Source organism: Oenanthe melanoleuca, chromosome 1A (genome assembly GCF_029582105.1).
Source record: "Oenanthe melanoleuca isolate GR-GAL-2019-014 chromosome 1A, OMel1.0, whole genome shotgun sequence".
Lineage (NCBI taxonomy): Eukaryota > Metazoa > Chordata > Aves > Passeriformes > Muscicapidae > Oenanthe > Oenanthe melanoleuca.
Genome location: NC_079334.1, coordinates 14,170,369 through 14,194,669, shown reverse-complemented (window position 1 = coordinate 14,194,669; position 24,301 = coordinate 14,170,369). Strand labels below are relative to the sequence as shown.

Below are 24,301 nucleotides of genomic sequence, written 5' to 3'. Positions count from 1 at the left end.
CTAATAGCAACTTCAGGTTTGGAGGTGTTGCACCAACATGCAACTTTTAAAGTTGCATCTGAGTTTTGTCGTCTTTTTCTGACTTTTACTTACAAGATCAGGGCCAGCTTGGCCCTGAATAAAAGCAAAAGATCAATACAAAGATCTCTTTTCCTTCCACCTATCATAGATATGTAGTAAATGGTGGTTTGTCTTTGCACAAATCCTCTGCAGTTCAGATATATCTTCTTTCCCTTTCCTTCTCCTATTTCTTAGTTTTGCCCAGGCCATGGATTCTGCACTGTACCTCACTAGCTGGCAGCAGTTTAAAGATAACTGTAAATGCATCTGTACAGTGGAGCATCTTGTAGAGAACTTAGGTAAAAGGCTGATTGCTCAGACTGAGCTCTAGAAACAGTCAAATTGCACTCAAACAGCTTTTTTTCTTTTTCCTTATTGTTTTTCCTTCCTCGTCCTTATTGTTTTTCCTTCCTCGTCCTTTCTTTCTTTTTGTAGAGGCATTCAGGATACTGAAGTGAGTCTGGAGAAAATGTACAATCTGTAACAAGAAATGCTAAAAGATATATAGAAAAAAATGCCATTGAGAGGCAGACTCAGCATGAATTTTCTTAAAGAAAATCCTGATCGATTACATATCTATAAATGCCTTCAAAGGAAGTAAAGGTCCAATGGATACAATCTAACTGGATTTCCAAAGCATTTGACAAAATGTCTTAGCTTTATAGAAAAGAAAGGTGCTTTTATGCTTTCTCTCTTTAATTTGGTAAGAGATAGAAGCAGAAGAGAGATTCTGTAATTGAAAGAAGGGAAAATTGAGGCAAACATAAAAAGAACGAATTTTGCTGATGAGATTTAAAGCCTTCAGGGTTAGGATGTTAAAACAATTCAGCCAAAGTAGGGCTATTTGCAGCAGGACCTTATGAAACTGAATATACAGTTTTAAAAATAACATATAATAATATCTGAAAGTATAAAATTATTCTCATAGCAAAAAAAACCCCAAAAGAACTAATTTGTATAAATGGGTTGGTTGTGAATGAAGTGTTGCCTTTTGGCAGAGAAATCTTAGAATTAAATAGTTCAGAAATAGATTGGTTCACTTCAGTGCTCATGAAAAGTCCAAATAGGAAACAGAACTATAATGAAAAGAAATAGAGGAGAAGAAAAAAAAAAAAAAAAGCAAATTAAAAGTAAATATGATGACTTGCTTTTTGAGAGTGTTGTGTAGCTCATGCCCCCATCCTAAATCAAAGATGATCAAGGTTATTGAACTGTTTTATAGCTAACAAAAAATATTAGAACTCCTCATCTGGAGGAAGGAGATGGCTGACAGAGGATTTGACTGTCAAATTGCCTGTAAAATCACAAATTACATACAGGGGGTAAAAATGCTCTTCATTTGTATTTACACTTCCTCAGTATCCGAAAAATGAAGAGAATTTCAAGTAGCAAATTCAAAATAAATAAAATTTGACTTTTTCCACAGAACAGAGCTAAACCATGGAACTGATGAGAACAAGATCTGAAAGATAACAAATTTTATGTAGGTTCAAGGAACAAATTAATAGATGAAAAAGCCATGAGGAGCTGTTAAACCTTGAGTCTTCATCTTTCAGGAGGTTAATGTGGTACAAATCCTTTGAGGATAAGAGTGTACAGTGGAAAGAGTATATGGAGCAAAGTACCTCTCTGTGCTTATTCTCTTCTTCAAAGTCTTCTGTAGCATTATTTATTATAGTGTACTGTCAGTGCCAGGATATTGAATTAAATGGATGCCTGGCTGTTCCTACGTTGTGGTTGTAACCTGAAGATAACTTACTGTGAATGGATTAAATTGCCCTGATGATGAGTTCAAAACTCATCATGTGAACTTGCATTTTGGGTAGTGCTGCTTACCTGTGTTCTTTTGGAATCCAGAATGCTTGTAAATCCACTAAATGGTTTTTTTTTACCTGGCTGAAGAGCAGCAGGAAAACCTATTTATGTAACCAATCTCGGGCACAGTACAACAGAGAATAATTTATGTATATCGTTCATAACAGAACTTGGCACTTCTGACAGTTGTACTGAGGTGAAACGGCTACCTACAACTCTAAAGGAGAAGGGGAAAACCTTTATGAAAATATTAGTAATGGAAGAAGAGACTTAAACGTAAAATCAGTTTTGATGAAAGTAAGTACTTTTATGAACATTACAGTAGCATTTTCTCTGAAAAATTCGTGGAGTATTAGTTTCACAGACAAGGGTAGAAGCAAAACAGCAGACAGGCTGCTGTATTTAATTTTTTTGGCTTCGGGTGCCGGTCAGTTGCTTGCCAGGTACCAGAACTCGGAGGTGAGGCAGGAGTGGTAGCTCACAGTGGTGTGCAGAGCTGCACAGGTACATACATACCAGACCTTCAGCATGGACTGGGGACACGGGTGAGCAGGGAAACATCTGGCCGCCCCACTAATTCCAGATAAAGCGGTTCGGGTCCCCCCCGCCCGCCACGTGTTAGGGGGCAGTGCTGGGGCACTAAGCACCAGCCGTGCCTGGAGCCGTGCGAGGGGAAGCAGGGAAAAAGCTAGTGATGGGAGGGATAACTGTGAGGTGTTGGTGTGGCAGCCGAATCGAACGCGAGACAGAGGAAATGACTCAGAAAATGATGAGTTGGTTAACGCTTGCTGAGGAGAACGTGTCGCCCTCAGTTTGAATTACAGCACAAGCACTGAGTCGTCTCCGCTCGGCCGGCGCTACGCACCATGCGGGGCCATTTTAGGGCCGGGGTGACCCTGCTGTAGCAGAGGGGCAGGCGGAGGCTCAGCCGCGCCGGTGCTTCTCGAGGCTTCGGCGGGCGGGGGGAGGTGTGGTTGCCGCCGGGAGCAGCGGGGCGGGGCGGCCCCCAGCTCCTCGCCGAGCTCCCTGAGCGCCCTCCGCGCGCGCCGCCCTAGCCCGCTGATGCAATTCGAGCCCGGCCGCGGCGGGAGCAGCAGCCCCAGCCCGGGCGGCAGCAGTGGGCGCTCCGGCCCGCCCCGACCCCGCGCAGCTCCGCCACCGCCGCTGTATCCTCCGCCGGGGCTCGGCGATCCGCCGGCTCCATCCAGACGAGAGCCCGGCAAGAACATCTCCCCCGCCTGCCAGGATGATCAAGGTAAGCAGAGTGGGTTTCCTGCTCAAATCCGCTGGTCCATCCTTCCGGCGATGCGGAGCAGCAGAGAGGCTTCTTCTTGGCAAATCGGTGGCTCGCTGGTTTGTGTTCACAGATTTTAGTGCCCCAATTTATTTGTGCTTTGCGAAGGGGATTTCTGTCCCCGATGGATTTGTTGTTTGAGATTCAGGGGCAGATTGTGTGTGATTTTACCTCTTGCTCTTTCATTGCAGACAACGTGTATGGAAAAGAAGTAATTCTGTGGAGAAGAAATAGTGAGAGGGGATGGAGAAGGGGAAAGGAAGGTGTATGATTTCCTTTAGGGTGAATTTCTTGTTTATGTGATTACCAATGATTAAAAAAACCCAACAAACCAAAAACCTGCAAAGGTTACGGTCTCCTGGCAGACATCAAGCCTTTTTTTGCCTGAGAGTTTGTTAAGGCTCTTTTGTCTGCCCTTGTACTAAAATAAACTATGGTTCAAATTCAGTAACATGTGTTTAGAGGTCTTGAGTAATTCCAGAAATAACTTTAAATCATGGAGGAGGAGTTGTTGGTAGCAAGCACTAAGGTGGTAGATGAGCATCTGTAGGCACTATCCTTTTATAAATGTCATGTTTATGTTCTTCAGCTTAGTGACCTGATCTGGGGATTAAGAAGTTGTCTTCCTGGTCAAGGCAAAGGGCATGGAGTTAGCACGGGTGCTTTTCAGTTAGACCAAGGGAACATCACAGTCGTGATCCACCCTGTGGAACACCTTCAGTAATGCTTGGGTTTTGAGGAGGGTTTGTACTGGGCTGGCACAGCTGCAGTCTGATGCCAAAGTTAACAGCTGAGGAAAACCACGGCTGACTTATTTGCTTTCCTTGGGTCACTTTAGCAGATGGAATGCAGACACGACAGGTATGTCACTGGCAGGTGTCTCCCCAGCTTCTCTCTGCTGCTGATGACAAGTGTTCCTCAGAGCCAGCAGTTCTGTCCCCTGGGTGTCTCTGGCAGTGGTGCACTTGCTACTCGTGGTGGCAGGACTAGGATGGAGGAACCTTGGGATGCTGTCATAGCCCCATTTGCCCTCCCTGCAGCTGGAGAGTGGCAGACCAGCCGTGGCAGAAAACTGGTCTGAAACTACTTAGGGAAAATACGCAAGACTTCCTGCAACCACAATGTGCAAAGACAGAATAGAGCATCTCAAGGAAGGGCAGATTGTCATGTTTTATATCACTTTTGATATGCTTGTTGTGTTTCAAGGAAAGAGGGCAGCGCTCTTGTTTCCAGGGTGTCCTCCAGCACCTGTAAGGAATCCTCTGGCATGGCCTTACAAAAAGAACGAGTAACAAGGAAACCATAGACCTACCAACCTGTCTGCTTAAAGCAGCACTTATATCTCATTGAGTTCTTCTCACCTTCACAAACTTGGAAGGAAGCAATAGCTACAGCAGTAAAATGGTGCTATTGCCACTTGGGAGTAATGTGGCCTTGGGCAAGTCAGCACTGTCTGAGCTCTTTACCATTTATTTGTTTCATCTGTTCAGACTCCAGGGTTTTGGCTGTCACTGTGTGTTTGTAGAGCATTTATGAAAGGTACAGAAGATTGCGATTTGATTATCACCATACTTATGTAAAACCTCATACATTTATAAATAACCTAATCAACAACGTTGTTGTACCTCCTTGTCCCTTTATCTCTCCAAGATTTCCTGTGTTTAGTTATTGCCCTCAATTTTTCCTTGAATTATTTCCAGCTCAACCACAACCCTTCCTTTCCTGTTTAAAATACTGTATAAGAAATGAATTACGCCTCCAGTTTCTGCAGTCTCTTCCTTGTCCACCTAATGCACTGATTGTTACTGACAGGCCTAGCACTTGTGTGTGATCCAGTGGATATGCTGACTTTTTCCCATGCAAATAGAGCACTGAAATATGATGCAAAGCCATAGGTAAAAAAGAAGATTGCAAAGTCATGAGGTAGCTTTAACGCAACTGATATTCTGATATATAGGCCGTATCCTTTGTTTAATTAGATAGATTAAGATAATTCAGATGGATTTCATTATCCATTAATCTATCCCTGGGAGGATAATGTTAGGAGAGGAGGTAAATCATTTAATTAAACTGTAAACACACTGTTTGCTTTAAACACTCAGGTGCTCTGCATTTATTCAGGCATTTTGAAACAAATTAGGAGACGTGGGAATGGTAAAGAATCGGAACAGAAATTTTAATTGCTTCTCTGTGTCATGCCATTTTCTTAAATGAATAATCATAGCTGAATGTCTAATGCTGGAAATTACCAGTAGGTTTGAGGGCAGGACCTTCAGTATCAGAATAAAGGAGCCAAGTGGTAAATATTCTCTGTAAAATTTGCATAATCAGCCTTCTTAGGCCACAGATGTGAGGACTGGCACGTTCATGTCGCCACAGTGACACATGTTCTTCGTGCTGCTGGATAAGCTCATCAGGCAGTTCTATGAGTTCAAGGCACTCAGTGCTGATTGTGGCTTTTGCTAATGAATTGTGGCAACCCACATGCAACAATAGCTGTAGTTGAGAGATTAAATGCCCAAACTTCATCTTGAAAGTCTGACTTTAGGTGGTAGTTGAGCAGAAATCAAAGTAGTATGTGACCCTAATATGTTATGTTCATAGTCACTGCCATGTTTGCACCTTGATGCCTCCCATTCTAATACAGCATGAAGTGAATGGGTGGCCCTATTTACCTTGGAAGCAACCTCATTATTTTATGGCTTTATACATTAAAGGTCCAGGTGGAATTGCATCGTAAGATAGAGCACCAGTTGCAAAAGGGCAATTTAGAAAGTTACCATATGCTGTTGCAGAGGAAAATCCAGTGTTGCACTTAGGGGAAAGCACTCTTTGGTGTGTACATCAGAGGATCCAAAACTTAATGTGAGAACAGCTGAAACTATCTTTAAAAATGATCAATAAATTTTACCCATCTTTTTTTTTTTTTGTTTTGGTTTTTTTTTTTTTTTTTTGCATTTTGGCCCATACTTTATTACTAGTTTTACAAACTAATGTCATAATACCATTCCAACAGAGTTACTAATTTACTTGTTTCCTCAAGGTCTGCAGTGTGTTCTGAGCTTTATTTTAGAGTGTACCTGAAGCATTAATGAAGGGCAGCATATAACTTCTTAGCAGGTACACAGCTGCTGCTAATTCAGTTTGCCTGTTAGAGCAAGTCACACACCATATTGATTAAAAAAAATGCCTAGTAAGCGCAGAAAATTGTTTTTTCTGGTATACAAATAGGGCCTAAGTCCACAGGATTCTGATTGGAATAATTTTCACTAGGATTCAGAGACAACACTGCCACACAAATCATGTCCATCATGTTTAATTTAATTTAGACTGAGTGGCTCTGCCTAAAGAAGTTAGAGGGAAGGGGCTGATTGTGGCACATCCACTTGTGTACTCCTCTGATCTCTAGTGTCCTCCAGGCCTGGTTGACGCAATGCACAACTCTACTGCTCTCCCCTAGTTCAGAAGGCAGAGGGAGATTTTCTTCAGCCCTATGGAGCCAAAACTTAAATGAATTCAGGTAATTCATCATCTTTCTCATTCCTTTGTTCTGGAACTCTCTTCTGCTGCTGGTGTCAGTTTGGTCCAGTCCAGATTTGTTAGTTTTTATCTTCTTCCTCTTATGATGCCAGGCAAACAGACTCATTGCTTCTGTAATAAATGTTTGAATTTGCATTACGCTTACAGAGAATGAAGTTTTTTAAACCCTTGACACTGAGAGTTTGAAAGAACAGAGTGTGTTCAGTCTGGAGAAGGCTCTGGAATGGTGTAATAGCAGCCTTCCACAATCTAGAGGAAGATGATGGGGCCAGGCTCATCAGTGCTGTATGTCAGGAGGACAAGAGATGAAAGCATTAACTGAAACAAAAAAGGTTTAGATAGTATATAAGGAAAAAATTCTTTCTACAAGCACAGGTGGGAAGTGGGTTACTAAGAGAGACTCTGCAGTTTTCATCCTTGGGAGCTGTCAAGACCGATCTGGATCTAGCCTTAGAAACCTGGTCTGAGCTCAGAGCCTATTGTGCTTTGAGCTTTGTCCAGAGCCCTGAATGCTTGGTTTTAACAGCACAGTCTGTGTAAAGATGATGTTTAAAGTCACCGCTGTAGGCAGATTTCTTTGCAGAAGGTATATTCTTTTACATGTCAGTATAGTAGTTGTATTTTTTTTTTATTACCTTGAAGAAGTCCATGTGCTTAACAGAAGAGGTTAAGCTGGAAAACTATAAAGCACTGAATAAAAGGAGATATTTTTGATTTTCAGGAATGTGAGCTTGAAATTCTTCTGAAATACAAACTATAAGATTACCACATGTATTCTACTCTTACAAAATGATACAATTGCTTATCATCATACAATTATTAAAAATTATAGGTAGTCCACATAAAATCAGCCATAGCAATACAATTTTTTTTGATGTAGAGTTTCTCAGCGTCCATTAAAATAAAAGGAATTCTCAATTAAACGAGTATGGAAAAAAAACTTCAAGTGTTAACATTTACTATAAAGTTGTCATCAACATAGTTGGCAGGACAGTTGCTAAGTAAATTTCTTACCAGATGCATGATGCAGGCTTTACTTCCCTGATTTTAAAGTTTGAAGAAACTGGTGGAGAGGCTTAAGTTTTTGATTCTGGATAAAGAAGAGTGTAAGTATTTTTTTAATAAGCTCTATAGTTTATTTGTTATCAACTGTCTTCATAAATGTATAGTTTTCAGAGTACCGTAATTATTTTTTGAGAACAGAGCATCAAGGTTTAATGTCAGATTTTAAACATCACAGTCTTTCTAAATTCTGCCCTATGGCAATGCCTGCTTAAAATTTGACAAACCCTTTTCTAATTGCTAGAAAGTGTTGCCTGAAATATAGAGGGTAAAAGGTAGAAAAAAATGAATAAGCATGAAGTAATAGCACAGAGTGATACTGCATGTACTGGCTACACAGGTACAGTTTTGCCACAGCTGTACAGCTGCATGTGTACATACATGCAGAAAAAAGCCATAATTGTATTCATACGCTTATGTATTTGCGGCATTTATCTATCGTGAGTATGTCATCTGTATTTTTAATATTATTCTTTATCTTTTAACAGTTTTTCAGAGACCATTTTTGGCATGTACAGTTTGATTCTCTTCTTGTTACCTGAAGATGGATGTTCAGTAACAGAATTCCTTTCAGGTTGTTCGCTAAGCTGAAAATCAGCATTTACAATTGTTTTCTTTTGGATTTTTTACTAAGGTGGTGTGCTGTAGCCAACAATGTTTTCATCATGTTAATTGGGTAAAATATTTATTAGAGCACACATATAAAATAAATGTTCTGTCCTCCCATTTCCAGGTGAACTGGATTTCAGCAGTGGACAAATCAGATGCAATTCTAAAATTTAAGGGGCTCAAGATTAGCTTCATACATTCTGAAATGTGAAAAACAGTGATGTTCACATGCATTGAAGCCTCACAGACCTCTTAGTTCATGTTATAAATAAGTCATTTGTCAATTGAGATTTGTGGAGCTGAGCAGGGCTGTTGGGTCGTTGATACAAATGTTTAATTGAAGGAAGACAAGCCTACATTTCTTGTCGTAGGCCAGTTTATTATCTTTCTTTCTGGTGACATTCCTTACCATTTCAAAGCTGTCTTTTTTCTAATAGAGCCTGCATCACTCCTGATGTATGTTTTTTATAGCTTTAACCATGCTATGATTTGGGCAAAGGTCCTCTCTTCAGTTTGTGTGCTTTGTGTGTGCTTAATGGTGACACTTCTACAAATACCTCATCTGTGGCCACACTTTCCCAAGGCCACTTTTAATGTGCTGAGTAATATTTTGCTCTCAAATTCCCTGGGCAACATCTATTTTGCTCTGGGCAATGTCAACAAATGATTGCGGATTTCAGATGAAGGACTTGCTCATGTTGTTTAGAAAGGACACATAGGATAAGGTTAACACAGCTCCAGAATTTTGGAGTGTTATAATCCATGATTTTTCCCTGTCATAGAGTTGTTACACAGTTGAATATATATTAACTAGGTGGATATCTGGTTCTGTCACTACTTTGAAATATTTTACCTCTTCTGAGCAGATGATTTGAAAAAAAAGCAGCTTCTTGTGGTAGTTGTCTTGTTGTTGTTATCTTGTTATTGTACCACATTCAAGGGAGTAATGTGACACTGCAGTGATGCTGTAGTTGTGCCCAGCTTTTCCTGGCTTGTTAGTAAGCTTCCATGGGATTATTTACATTTGCTTGGTGTTGTGAATAGTGCTTATTACCTTATGTTACAGCCTCTGCAACTCATAAAGAATGTAAAGCAGTTAAGTTTTTAGAGTATTCTGAGCTGAACATCAATCATGTGAATATGCTCCCTCTCTGTTGTTACTGGAACAAGAATATTATTGTAGACGCTGTCCTCAACAGGTCCCAAGGATTTTCCCTTTGACTTAGTTCTGTTCCTAGTGGCCTTTACATCAAGTGGAAAGCTTCAATTTTGTTTCTACTTTGTTGAACTGTGTCTACTTGAAACAAATCAGGGCAGTGTTTGAACACACAACAAAACAAATGTCACAGGGATATAACGCAGACTTCGGAGAGGTCTCCCATTGCTTCAAACCAGTTATGGCAGGCTTAAAACCCACTGGAGCTGATACTGGCAGGTGTTCTGCAGCTAGTACCTGTGTGCTGTTAGGCAAGAAACTTGAAAAGGTTATAGTTGTGAGTAACGAGCAGCTAAACCCATTGTACATCAGTTACTTACACCTGTTCTTCCTTGAGAAGAATTGTAATGGATTTGATGGGTATGGTTTAGTTCCTGGGGAACTGTGCAGACCCTATTCTGGCACCTCAGTGAATTCCCTGAAGCAGCTGCCAAGCAGGGTGAATCTGCCAGTGCCGCAATCCATGCCTCAATTTCCTGTGTGCAGAAGAGATGTAGAAGTGACACTTCAGCTTTCTTTCACCTAGGTGTTGTGACTGTAGAGCCAGGCTTCCCAGTCTTACATTGAGAAGAGTCCTTTAAAGCTTATAAATAATGAAGATTTTTGTTCTTTATCTGGAATAAACAGTTCCAGCCCACCATCAGAATCCAAGAGACCACAGTATTTGCAATATTTCTGGAAAGTTTGCTGTCCTTCTGGTTTTGTTGGTTTTTTGGGTTTTTTTTCCTCCCCTGCCATGCATCATCTTTTTGAAGAGATACAGGATAACTTCAAGGCACCCCTTAACAAAACCTTCTAGATCACTGTGAGCCCTGAAAACTTGAGTCAGGGTCCTTCTGCAGGATTGTGGCCGAATGTCCAGGCAGAACCCACATCCGGGTGTGCACGGTTCTGCCTGCAGGCAGAGAAATGAGGAGGAGATGTGCTCAGACATTTGAGAAAAATGACACACCAGAGAAACACGTTTATAAGGAGCACTGTCTGACTAGTGGAGCAGAGTGTACCTGCAGATTTGAGCCCATTCAGATCCCCAGGTTAGATAGCTGCTGCTGTGCCTTATCAGCTTCATCTGTTGGACAGACACTTTCCCAGCATCTTGGGAAAGAGGGACAGGGAGTAACAGCCCCAGCAGCCAACACACTGCAGAAACTCGTGCTTCTTGTGCTTTTCAGCAGTGGCGTTTGATAATGGGTTGTGATTAAATAGGCCATTCAGAGTCACCAGAGCTAGATGTGGTATCAAGCCAGCCTGTGTTAGCCTTTTACACACCAGCAACCACATGTGCACTTGCATTTGAGAGCCAGCTGTGTAAGTTACAGTTTCATGATCTCTAGTGGGACTGTACACAGGACTTAGGGTGAAAAAAATAACTCCCTCCTCCAAAAGCTGTTCCTTTTCCTCCACAGAGCTTTTGTTTTCATTAATCTTTCCTCAGTGTCTTATGTAAACCTTTATTCTAATGCAAAATGGACTTAAATGGGACATGGTCTGAGCACTCTGCAAATAGCTACAACTGACTCCTTACACAGGCTAGTGATTCAGGCTTGACCTCGTGCTTCTCCTGGTGCTGCTGTAGTTTTTTGCCTGCTGCCTTTTTTCTTTGAGCATGCTAGTTCTCATTTTGGAATCCTTTACTGCCTCTGCTGTGGTTTGGTGGGTTTTTTCCCCCCAGGAGTTTACAGTCATTTATTTGCAAACTGCAGAATCTTTGGATTACTACACTAAATTGCTTGCTTCCGGTTTTAAGCCTTGAGTAACTCTTCAGGCAATCATTTGATTTGTTTCTGCTCTCTGTGCCTACATGTTACTTATATTTTCATTTGGTAACTTCATAAAGCCAATTGCCTTGGTCATCAGCTGCAAAATCTGTGTGGAGTTCCACTATTAGTCAATTTCACAAATAAATTGCAAGCTACATTTTATGCATCTTTAAATCTGATCTGTCATATATCTGTACAGCTGTTTCAGAATAAAAAATATGGTCAGTGTAACTGAATCTTTGGTGAAAATAAACAAATTAGTTTTTATTGTGCTTAGGCTCATCTGGTATAACGGTGAAGTTAAAAATGCATCCTGCTCAATTTTACTATAAAATCTTAAAATGCTAGTTTAGTATCTGGCATTATAGAACACAAGAGGAAAGAGAAATGTTAGAGAAAGCATAATGACCACAAGCTTGTGATAAAGAGCAAAGCCCTGCTACAGTGCTAGGGGAAAGCATGTAAAAACATTTATACCCTTCCTTGTTACCAGTTTGATGCAAAAGATCTCATATCAAAGTACCAGGCCTAGATGCAATAAAACTGTGGTGTCTTTCAGAATTTAATTTATTTTGTTTGAGCAGTCACTATCATATGGTCATGAGACACTATCTAGTTAGAAAACAGGCAGATGAATTTTTAGGTCAACTAGATCCAGCTAGTTGCTTTAACATGTTTTGCTTTATACCATTCTAGCAAACAATGTACTTGTTAAAAGTCTAATTAATGCTAGAAGGGACAAACAAATCAACAAAAGAGTCACTTAGAGGCACTGTTCATAGGAATTAGAGATGGGAGAGCTCCATTAGGTCATGTGCCTCTTCCCTTCATTGTACGAGGCTGTTTTCCCAAATCAGAAGGGAAGAGCCAGTAAACTGTGAAGACAGAGGAAATGGCACTGGGGAGTGACAGAGCAACAGAATGGTCATAGGAAGGAAAACAATCAAGAGCAGCATGAGCAGTGTGGTTAGAAATCAAGGTAAAAAAACCTTTCGCTTGGAGGTCATTTGTGAAAAGGATTTAGATTAGATTGGATTTAGATTAGAGTACTTGCCTATTTCTGCAAAGAAAATAGGAAGGAGAGTTGTATGGATGTGCAGGAAAGTTGAATAAAGGGGCACCACACAGAGGTTACAGCTGCTTTATGTCCTGTGATGGGACTGGTGGGAGGCTTTCAGTATTTTCAATATTTTTCAGTTGCAAAGGATCACACTCTGTAGTGTATGGTTGTAATTCACAGCTCATTTTGTACATTTTTCTGAAATACGTGACAGAATAAATTCAGCTTGAAGCTCAATAGATCCCTGGTCAGGGCCTCCTTAGGATTAGTTTCAGAAAATAATTTGTTTTCTACTTCTGCTGATCTTTTTGTTTCTTTAGGGTTCTTGATAATGCAGCTTGTCAAACACGCATTCTTTTTGGACTTCAGGAGTAGATCTCCTTTACCTTGCCTAGCCTTGCTGTCTTTCAAGTGAATTGAGGCAAGCTTTCTTCTTGCAAGCATCAAGTTCAGGCATTACTGGACTTACTCAAAAATCAATTTAACCACTGAGTAAAAAAAAATAACATTACTTCTATAAGAAATTTTTCACCAAAGTGCTGCTTGCAGTAGCTTTACTTGGCAAACATTGTTTTGCATTTATTTGTTCCAATGGAACCAAATTTGCTTGCTTTTACAGATGTGGTACAACTATAAATGTTGCTAAACATGAGTCCTGGGTAGACTAGCTGAATATTTCCATTTCTTGATGGTCTCTGTTTTAAGGTTTTTCTAACCAGGAAGTTGTGCTCATATAATCTGAATTGTCTTTTATTTAAGCATAATAAAAACAGTGATGCGTGCTTTAAGAGGAATGTATTTCAGTTCTAGTCAAACCACTCAAACTGATTTAAATTAAAGCCAATAAACTGCTCAAGACAGGGATAAGTACCTGCACAGTTTTTTGGACTAATTTATTTACAATCTATTTCAATTCAGCCTTATTTCATGCAGTGCAGCTTTCTTGGACATAAAGCCTCGTATATTTTCAAAGCCCCAGTGCTTTCACTGTGAGGCAAAATTATTATCAAATAGTGTGGAAGCCTTCTTTTTCTGCTAGTTGCCTTGTGCTTTTCTTTGTTGTGTGCTGTTGTTGCACAGCTTCGGTTTAACTAACATTAGTGCCCGCCCAAGGTTGAGCAAGCAGCTACAGTAAGGTGATAATGCCAAGCTGCCGAGGCATCAGGGAAGATCTGTGTAAGAAGGAACAGACAAAAAGTGTATTGGAAGTGCAGAAATTAGCACTGTGCATTGTGTAAATGGTCTGGCCTGACAAATAGACCTGGTGACACTTTTATGGTGGCACAGACGTGTTGTGTATGTTCATGTTCATATACGTGCAGTATAAAGACAGGATTAAAATGCTTTTATATCATGCACCTACTCCCGCGAGAGCTAAGATAAACATGCCTGGGTCTTGGCTTCCATAAATGAGCTTCTTAAGCTATGGAAGTCTTTCACAAGTGATGTAAAATTAAAAAAAAAAATCAGTTGATATTAAAAATAGTATTATAACACTTGGCCCATCAGCAACTTCACTCTGTCTGACAGTGTGGGGTTTTTTATTTTGGATTGGTTTTTGTTCTTTTTTTTTTTTTTTTTTTTTCTATTAAGCTGTGAACATTATTATTGTTTTTTTTGTTTCTTTTTTCCTGCAAATTAATCTTTTATATGATGTGGCTTTCAAATTGTATTCACGTTTCCTAGGAACAGATAAAAGCTGTTTTGAAGTCATGAAAGTGTTTTTTTCTGACTGTAGTAATACACAGAATATATGGCATTTGTGCACATTGGATTCTATTTTATACCTGGAGCAGAAAGGCAGCTCTGGTTTGTATGGCTGTGAATGACAAAGTACCTTTCATCACACACCTCATTTGGCTTGCCTGTAGGCAGTACCAGAATGTGAGTCATGTATTGGATTTATTGATCTGCTGTATTCCTGCAGCAAGTGGAATCTGGCAAGTGTTCTAATTTCATTATCCTTCTGGTGCAAATTAGAGCATGAAGTATTTCTTAGACACTTAGTAGCCAGAAGCAGGCATGGAGAAAAAGCAGTAAGACACTGTTTTAGCTTGGAGAAATGTGTCAGAATGTACTTTCTTAGTTGAAAATTGTCTTTCATGTGACTTCTGTCTGAGAGGAAATTTCTGAACCATCTTTTCTGGGCCTGATGACTGCCACAAGATAGGATGGGGTTTATAGCAGGAGATGGTTTTGCTTTGGTAGAAGGAACTCTGTGCAGTCATTGCTGTCTATCCATGGTTTATTTGGTTTCTTTTTGGTTTCTTGACCTCCATTAATAGCCAATGCTTGCCAAAAAAAGCATCGTCTGTAATTCTTCCATGGACGTGAAATTAGATTTCCAGATGTTCCCTGTCACTGGTAGTCCTCTACCAGGGCACTGCTGCTGTTGATGGAAGTCTCCCTCAGAGAGGAGAATTGGAGCTGTCTGTGGGGGACTTCACACAGATGACTGGTGAAACCAAAGAAGATGATTAAGGATTTTGTGAAGCTGCAGAATTTGAGTTGTTTTGAAAAGCATCCGTGATGATTTCCTAGCTGTAAGTGTGAGCTCTGTAGACATTTTCAATTTGTTTCTTTACTTTTGCCTTCTATTAGGGAAAGTTTTCTGTTCCCTGGTGGTCAGAAGAGTTCTTATACAACAGAGAAAATGAAATGAACAGAGAACTGATTAAAGAATTAGTTTTCTTTGAGAAAGTGTGACAAAGTACATGGCATATAGAGGTAACTGGTGACTTTTTTAAAAAAAATAAATTATCTCATACACTATATTTAAGAAATGCAGTTTGCAGCTGAGGTTCACAGTGATGAAGCTTCTGGTAATCTTCAGTTCTTGTTTCATAACTGAAGATAAGCCAATGAGATAGAGTAGCTAAACCCAAAGCACAGTAGTTTGACAAAGCACTTAGTGGAACTGCAGATGAACAAAGATGCTGATGCTTCTGCTGAGAGTCTTAAAAGCCCCCAAGTGTGAAGGCACAGGAAAAGCTAAGGCACACTCATGCAGTCTAGGAAGCCTGGGGAGTTTAGGGAAGAGATAGGCCTATTTTTGTAGCAGAAGGCTGAATGATCTGAGTGCATAGAAGTAAAAAAGACAGCAGGGAAAGCATTGTCTGCAGCATCGTGATGGCAGAAGATGTTGGAGATATGTGTGTCTAAGGCAGCCTGAGGACCAAGTGCAGGAGCTCCAGCAGAAATGCAGGTGACAACTATTAAGCCTAAAATTTGCCAAAAGTGCCAGTAAGTGTTACATACATACATACATACATAATACCCACCTAAGGCTTTACCTCTGCTTTGTATGAGAGTTAGGTTAGAACTATATGCTAGTGTGAGGGAGCACTGTTACCCTGCTGGGTGTATTGTGATTACTTCTGTCAATGCTAAAGGATTTGTAATGGTCATTATAGCATTGAGGTCTTCCATAAAAGTAGTAACAGAATTCCTGCTCAGCAGGTCTTTATTTCAGTAGTATTTCACAGTGATAAAATTACATATAAACCCCATTTTTAAACCAAATTTAATCTATTGTAAGACTTTACATCTCATTCTCATACTGGCATTACAGTAATGTTAAAATAGATGTGTTTTTTCAGTATTTTTGAAGGAAAGCTTGGAATTGCTCTTCTATTTCTTATTTAGGAAAAGCAATTACATATACCACAGAGCAAATAGTGATATCTCTACAGCACAACATAGGAAATAATGTCATGCCTGTGTAATTGTGCAGCTACTTGAGACAGTCTTGAGTGACTTCTGAGAAGTTGTTGACCCAGTGGCTCAAATGTATCTTTAGGATAACATCAGTGTTTTAATGGAGGCAGTTTTAAATCTACCATGCTATTAAACATGAAGGGCAAATTTATGCTTGGTATATCTCCCTTGGCAATGTTGGCACTAAACCTGGGGGCAATTTTCCCTATTGCATTTAGCAACATGTTTCAGATTTGTAAGCCATGAAGCCATTAAAATACGACTCCATTAATTGGAAAGTAATTGTGGTATTTCTTCTAGTGCCGAGGGATTAACTGAGTTTAATCTCAGTGTGGTTAACAAAGGGAGGTAGTTACTTGCTTTAAATATGAGTTAAATCTATAAAAAATAATAACATCGTGGAGAACAGGATTGGCCCCATGGCATGTGCCCAGAAAATGGGTGTTGACTTCACTGAGTTCAGTGGTAATCTTGAACTGAAGGGCAACAAGATGGAGCCCCCAGGGGCTGTTCCTGTAAGTGGGCTGTACTTCCCACATGCACATGCAAGCTTGATATCTTTAAAAAAGATCATGAAAGAGAACATTAAACTGTATCCAGCTTCAGTCTTCTGTGTTGATGCCAGCTCTTGCTTTAGGGCAACTTCATAAAGTAGCAACAGGAAGAAACTGAAGCATAATGGTTGAGTACTTGTCAGTGTTTGCTATCACCAGTAATTACTGTTAGCAAATTCAAGTTGGCATACTGGGTATTAGACATAAACCAACAATGGAGCTGGAGCTCTTTGAGATATGCTTCTTCCACAGCTGGCAATTCCCACCCATCCTGTTAGCTGGTAACCAGCACGTTCTCCATCCTAATTGCAGTGCAGAGAAAAATCAGTTGGCTCAATTAATCTGTGGAATTCTCTGCTGTCAACTGATTATGTCATGAAGGCTTTCTAGGATTTTACCAGTAGATTTGGAAGTATTTGAAAAATTACAGATAAAGCAAGGGCCTGATGTTATATAGTATCCTTTGCTTTGGGTAACTCTTTAGTTGTGCTTGAGTATGCCGCTGAATGCCCATGCACACTCTGCTAAAGTCTTGTCTTTCTGGAGTAGAAAACCCTAAGCTTTATGGCAAATAAAAAATATTTTAAATGAAGAATAAGGCATACCGTGATACTGTAACAAGATTTATGATCTCTCTTGGCACATTGCCTTTTAGTGGATAGGGAGGGTCCTGTAGACATGATTACATGCCTTGCTCTAAAGGGTTACCAAAAAAGAGGAACAGAAGGGCTAAAGCTGAGAAAAGGCAGCAGGAGGGATATGGGGGGCTCCCTGGGGGGGGAGAGGAAGTGAGATCTGCTGTGGCTGGGAGATTGCTTTTACTTTCTGTTGGTAGCAAGGCTGAGATCTGTGGAAGGTCCACTGAAAATTCTGGTTTTTTTTTTTTTTTTTTTTTTTAAATGTTTTACCATATTTCCAAGATCTGTAAAAAAGGAAAATAATCATATTATTTGCCTTGTGTGTGTCATGCTTCCCAGCCTTGGCCCCACAGTTTGGTGGCTGCTGTAGGACAGGTGGCTGCTGTGTCCCTGACACTGCTATCCACCTGCACCTGCCCTCCTCTATGAAGAGCTGAGATTTCATAGGCTGACCATGGAAGGTTTTCTCTGCATCTTTTATTAGGGGGATTATATATATTTAATAATATATATATTTGATTTGGGGCTTTTCCATCTGACTCAGAGCTCCCACCTGAGATGCAGCAAGGCTGAGAGACAGCCATCAAGTCCTCTCCATCTTTCCAGTTGTACTCCCTTATGCCATCACCCCAGCTATCTTTCATGGCTCATCACCCCAACCTCTTGCTGCTGATGCCTTCTCTCTCTCCCAAGCCTCTGCACCCACCTCACCTTTTCAGCTCCTTTTTAAAAACTGCTGGGAAACAAGGAACCCCGTCAGGGCTGTCTTTGTCTCCTTTGTTCCATCTGGTGCATATAACATGCATTTAGTGGCTACTGGCAGAGAAGGTATAGGTAGTGCAGGAGCATCCACAGTGATGCTAATGTGATGCTGTGGGAAGTGGGAATCTTGTTTTTAGGTAGATGGCTTACACCTTTTATCTCTCTGTTTATGAACAGAAGGATGCCTGGAAGTAGCCCTCCTGTTTTTTTTTCTTTCCCCTCCGAGTTCCATTACAGAAGCCTGAAGTTCAACATTGTAGATAATGAAAAATATTCTCATTATTTATTCATATAGGTGAACATTCCTTATTACTGTATTTGTTTAATTAAGGTTTTAAGAAAATGAATTCTTTCTTTTTTCTTCCATTCTGCCTACTCAGTCTTCTCTTAAAAAAGGCAAAAGCAAACCTGTTAGATAGATACTTTTTAGTGGAAAAATTTGGCTCTGATGGAATTGAGTAAAAACCCAATTTATTTATTCAGCTCTGAATGAAAAACTTGTGATACTGTCCACAACTTTCTACGCTACAGAGTGGTAGTCTAATCTAGGATGTTATGTGTGTATATATATGCTATATATGTAAAGCCCTGAAATGCAGTTGCACAAAATAAAACAACTGAAGTAAACCTGAGAACCCAGAAGATGGAAAGTTGTGCTAAGAACTTACACAAAGTTCTCACTAATATATTTACTAATGGCAAAGTCTGATGATTCAATAGCAGCTGTCCCTGAAGTGAATTAACTGCATGTGATCAACTTTCCTACAATGCCCATTGGATTTGATTTGCTCTTGTTTTATTTCTTCTAGGGCTGCCAGAATGAGTGCACAGGCGGAGGATGTTTGGGAGAAATGGGAAAGCAAATGACTGAATCTTTCAAGGTATGTGTGAATGGTCTTCAGAAGAAAGTTTTTCCATTGAGTCCCAAAGTTGCATAGCAGAAGGACTGCAAAGCGCTGCAGTTCTGGAACATTTTCAGCACTCCACAACAAACAAGGCTATGATAAGGAATGCTGAGCGGCTGTGAGGAACTGACATGCAATTGCATCCTTCTGTTTTTATTTTAATCTTATGCCTAGAAATAAGCTCGGTTAAAATACCATTCTTTTACTCTACCTCCATCCTGAATGCAGTGCTAGTAACTAGGAGCTCATTTTAAAAACTATGTGGATACAGATGTCAGCTTCCAGTTTTCTGTTGAAAGTGCAGAGCCTGTCACATATGCTCCTTTGAATTCTACATCTGTCTAATTTCCTTTTTTCCTGCCTTTTGCCTTCATTCTTTGTGATACACATCTGTAGTTCTTTTCCCCTCTATTCCCTGATTTACAGTCTTTAAAAAAGCCTTATCTATATTTTGCAGAAATATAAAAGTAATACTAAGAAAAACTCCTGTTTTTCCAGCAGTTCCATTCCTGTTATTTCTGACTCTTGTCAGCAGTACATGAGATGAAATTATATAATATGCTTTGTAAGTGTCATATTCTTCCTGACTTTTTTGGTCAGTGCCACTGCTGTGCGGTCTTTGGAACTATGCTAAAGTAATTATTTCCCCTTCAGTTGTCAGGCTTTAAGCAGATATGAAAAGTTAATGCTGCAGTAAATATGTTGGACTCTTCGATAAGGTTTATTCTGATGTTGGTCTCATTGAGGACAGCAAAGAATTCTTGAGAATCCATGACTACAGAATTTCACCGTGTTGCAACATGCCATTTAATTTCTGTTTCCTCATTCTCAACCCTTCCCATTTCTTCTCTTCCTTATTTCTTTGGTTGTGTCTCTCTGGCAATTCTGCCCAAGGAGGAAAATTCAGGATGGCTTTTCAGCCAGAAGGTCTAATTTGGAAAATGCTGACAAGTAGGCATGCAGCAAGTTTTGAAACCTCAAGAAATCAGTCTGGAGTGCAAGGGTTGTTTTTGTGGAATCACCTTCAGTAAGTAGATAGATCTCAGTAGAGAGATTCAGCAGAATGTGCTGGTTGGTGTATTTGCAAACAAGAATTGCTTTACAAGAGGAGACCCTTGTGTATCCAAGCTGAAGCATGTCTTTCACTCATTGAGGCAGTCCAGAAGGAAGACGAGAGGCAACAAACTTTGGTAGTGTTTGGATCACAGGTGAACTTGGCATAAACTAAAGCAGACTTAGGGCAGTTTTCATTGTACCAGCAGTCAAGCAGGTGCCTTACCAAGGCTTCCAATACTGGGTGGCACAAAGTTGGATTTAGTCCGGATTCTTTTCCATTGATACTTGTGTGTTAGCCAGAATGGCAAATCATTGTAGTGGAGAGACTGGGTGAGGGGAAAAATACATTAGCAGGTGAGACAGTTGGTTATAATGGGAATAATGCTAGAAGAAAGCAGTTGGCACAGGCTGAAGTCTAATTTGTAAGACTTCATTCCTGCTTTATGGCTCTGTTTCTGAAGATTAGCTACAGTCACCAGAAGGGTAGAGATTTCTAGTAAGTACTGTACTGTGGGAAGTGTGTGTATGAAACTTAAGGTGAGAATATAGGTCCTGGTTGTAGTATCGTGCATTATAATAATTATTTTTAGCCTCTTTAACTTCATAGTAAAATTAAGAAGGAAAAGCTTCATAAATGAAGAAATAACCGGCCACAAAAATGAAAATAAAATAGCCTGCATTCATTCTAGGGAACTTTGCAAACATTTTTGTGGAAGGCAGTTACAGTTACAATTTCAGAAACTGTAGCTAGTAATATTTCAAAGGAGTCAAGTTGACCATGGGGCTGACTATGCTGAAGAAAGCTGCAGATTTGTGCCAGTAACCTAAGCAATCCAGGATTGTGAGAATGTAGAAAACAAGGTATGGTTTTGGTTAAAGTTTACATGAAACTTATTTTTTACATTGGGTCATGCCCAACATTTGAATGCCAGATTAGCCCTCTGAAGACATTTCTATTTTTAATGCAGTGCTGTGCTTTTTAGGTGGGGTGAGCTGCTTTGAATTTTACTGCAGTTCCTCTCTGAGAGGTGGAGTCAGAAAGTCCTTGTACACTGGGAGGGAAGGCATGAATGTTACTAAAATTTCGGGCAGGAAGTGAGCCCCTCTGCTAACTGATTGCTTTTCACTATTCTCATGGACTGTTTTAAAAGCCACAGGTCATTTCCTTAATCCCGTGTGCTACTGAACTACCTTAACGTGACTCAGTTCTGCAGTTAAAAATCCCATCCTGGCAGGTCTGTGATTTACAAGGCATTTAATGTATGGCATATGAGTTGTCATGTGAGCAGTGATCTTGGAACAGCTAAGAAACATTGAAGGAAATAGTGATTATACTAGTTTCCTGTATTGTAGAAAGTGCCAGATCTCCAGGTTTTATCTACCAAGCTCCTTCCACATGAGCAAAAACTTCTTCCTTCCCTCAACTGTTGGATATGCACTTATGAATATATTTGTTTTTTTAAGTAGCAGATGGTGATTTGTGGCCACACCTAAGTTGTCATTTTTGTCTATTGCCAGCATTGGATATCTGTGAGGGGGTTATTGCACCAGTAAAGGAGAATACAGTCATCCTTTGTACCACTGAATGTTTTTTTGGGAAGTTAAATCAAGAAATGCATGCATCTGGTTTTGTTCTTGTACTGGCATCCAATAATACCACAAAGGAATACACAATTATGTCTAAGGCACTTAATTTTTCGTGACTAAAAATCTGGTAGTTCCTTTAATGCATTCTGCTTATTGTGCTGTCACAAAACATAATGAATGTTGTTAGGAGCAGGTAGCAGTCTGTTTCCATATGTAACTCTGATTTGGTTTTTTTTAGTGTGTGAATTATCTCTGACTTAGAATTCCTAATACTTGATATTAAGAAAATAAAGGCATCTGTGATGCATTTTATTTCTCTCATATCCAGAGATATGAGATATTGTTTTCCCTTTGAGACTGATATATGGAGCACTTTAAAAACGTACTACCCACTCCTATAATGTTTCTCTGAGTTTCAGTGATTTGAAGCTCTGGAAAAATTGGCATTGTAATAGCACAAAGTTCAGTTCTTTTGTTTTACTTTTTAACAGCCTTTTAGTATGCCAAAGTGGTGCAGACTTTCTAGGGAATTTCTAGGGAATATTGGCTAGTTTGCTACACTAAAGCAGAATGGAGTAGCTGTAGCTTATAAGGGGGTCTGGATTGAGTTGCTTATTTGAAGACCTGTGGTGGCAGAATGAGAAATGTTTAACTGGGGCTTCTGTGTCTGAAAGCCTGTTTGTTCTACTCTGAATATCCCTGAGTGCTCCCACACAGTCTTTTGCATAGACCCAACCTTCCAGGCTCTGAGCCAGTGGGATATTGAACCCATGGTAGACTGGAAACTGCATGGGCAGGCTAGTGCAGTGCTGTTCTCTGACTGGTGATCCCTGGGGATCTTGGGCTTGCTAGATGAAGTTAAGTGCTCTGCTAATATGTTTGTATGGCTTCCAGTAGAGCTATCTCACCTCTAGCCAGGTGAGGTGCTGGATATATTGAATTTTCCATAATGATGTATGGTTTTTTATTTATGTCTTGCATTGCTCTAACATTTTAAAGCTCAAGCTGTTTATTAGTGGACACTGTGCTAAGTATTGTACAAATCAGAGCAAAAGGATTATTTCCACTCTACATACATGAAACCACCCAAAAAACCCCAACCAAAATCTCTGATGATTTTTCCACTGAATCTAACACTGTAGTGTATTTTGCACTAGAAGGAACTGGAATTCTTTTTCCAGTGCAGGTTCAGATTTCCACTTGTTGTTCAAATTGAGAGATTACCAGTGAAAGTTTTACATTACTGTGAGCCATAACCATTTTTATACTAAATGGGCCTGCGATTTGTCATAAATACAGTGGGATATATGAGAGAGAACAGTCTGTTTTGAGGAAATGGACAAATTTAAGCTCTATTTTAGAAAACTACTTTGTATGTGAAAAGTTTGCTGACAGTGGTTAAACAACAATTTTCTGATCCTGGGTTTTTTTTTTTAAGAAAGAAAATTAATTTTTTACCAAACTTTATTGTTTTCCATCCATTACAAAGATCGAAGTATATAAAATACAGAACAGTCTAATTTTTGAAACATCAGCTTAAAGTCTAAACTAATTGACTATCACATTAACACATTGGTGGGACAGGGTTAAAGTTCCATTTCTTGAGGAGTTTAGGAATTACTGAGCAGTTTTCCTCTGTTTTCATTTTGTAGAAACTTTAGGTAAAGTTACTGACGTGCTCAGAGCATCTGGGTCAAGGGAACACTGAAGTATTTTTGGAGTGAGGAAATACAGTTATAGTTATCACATTACCTACAAGGCTGATAAATATAAAGCAATTTACATGATTTATGTATTTTCAAATACATAGTATTTACTCCCCATCTTGTCCTCAATCTGTCATTTTTACTGACATCAGTAAATTATTTGCCTGCCAAAGCATATGTGCACTCAGTGAGGCTTTTTGTCGTATTGCAGCTATTGATTCTTCATGGGTTTTGGGTGCTAGGTGGGGATATTAGAACAATACCTTGCACTGCCATTTAAAATTCTGTATTAGACTCCATTTTAAATTTTGCTTGGTGAGATAGAACATTTCCTTTATATTAAATTGTTTGGGTAAATAATTATTATAGAAATTTAATGATACCTTGATGCTGTGGTGAGCAGTAGCTCCCCAGAACGTGTGTATATAAAATCTGCTCTTATATAAACTGTCTTGAAGCAATAAAAGAGAAACAACCAATTGGATGTGTGTGTGTATGTGTAACGGGATACGATAAGGATCTCCAGATACTTTGTGTCTTAGAACCTTAGGCCATCCAGTCCATTCTCCCACTCAGATTGTGGCTCTCTTCAGCACCAGAGCAGGCCCTCTGTGGCTTTGTCTGCTGAATGCAGGGCTGGGATGCTCTCTTAAAGAATACTTATTTTCCTAGTGTCCAGTCTGATCCTCTTAAGCTAAAGCCTTGTCAGTTACCATTTGGTAGGTCATCTCTGTATCACCTCCATGGAAGTACATAGCTGTAGCCACTGTTAAATGAGAAATGCCAAGCTAGAGACCAGTTGTGTTATTGTCATAACAATATTTGGCATGTGTGAGCTGGGCTCTGCTTTAGAAAAGGTTATGCTGATTTTATCTTGATTTCAGCTGAATCTGTTTATGTTATTGCTGATGGTAACATAACTATTTGCTTTTTGTGATGTGTTTGTTGCGTGGAGGCCTG

General features: G+C 39.8%; 1 protein-coding gene across 1 annotated transcript in view; it reads left to right on the top strand.

Annotated features, from left to right (window-relative positions):
- The first annotated feature begins 2,731 nt into the window (after positions 1-2,731).
- The window catches only part of BCAT1 (branched chain amino acid transaminase 1), a 56,401-nt gene continuing 34,831 nt past the window's right edge, over positions 2,732-24,301 (top strand). Inside the window, exons 1-2 of the mRNA XM_056482635.1 lie at positions 2,732-3,130; positions 18,897-18,968. Of these exons, the coding sequence (XP_056338610.1) occupies positions 3,122-3,130; positions 18,897-18,968 (81 nt within the window). The 5' untranslated portion in view covers positions 2,732-3,121. The remainder of the gene's footprint in view (positions 3,131-18,896; positions 18,969-24,301) is intronic.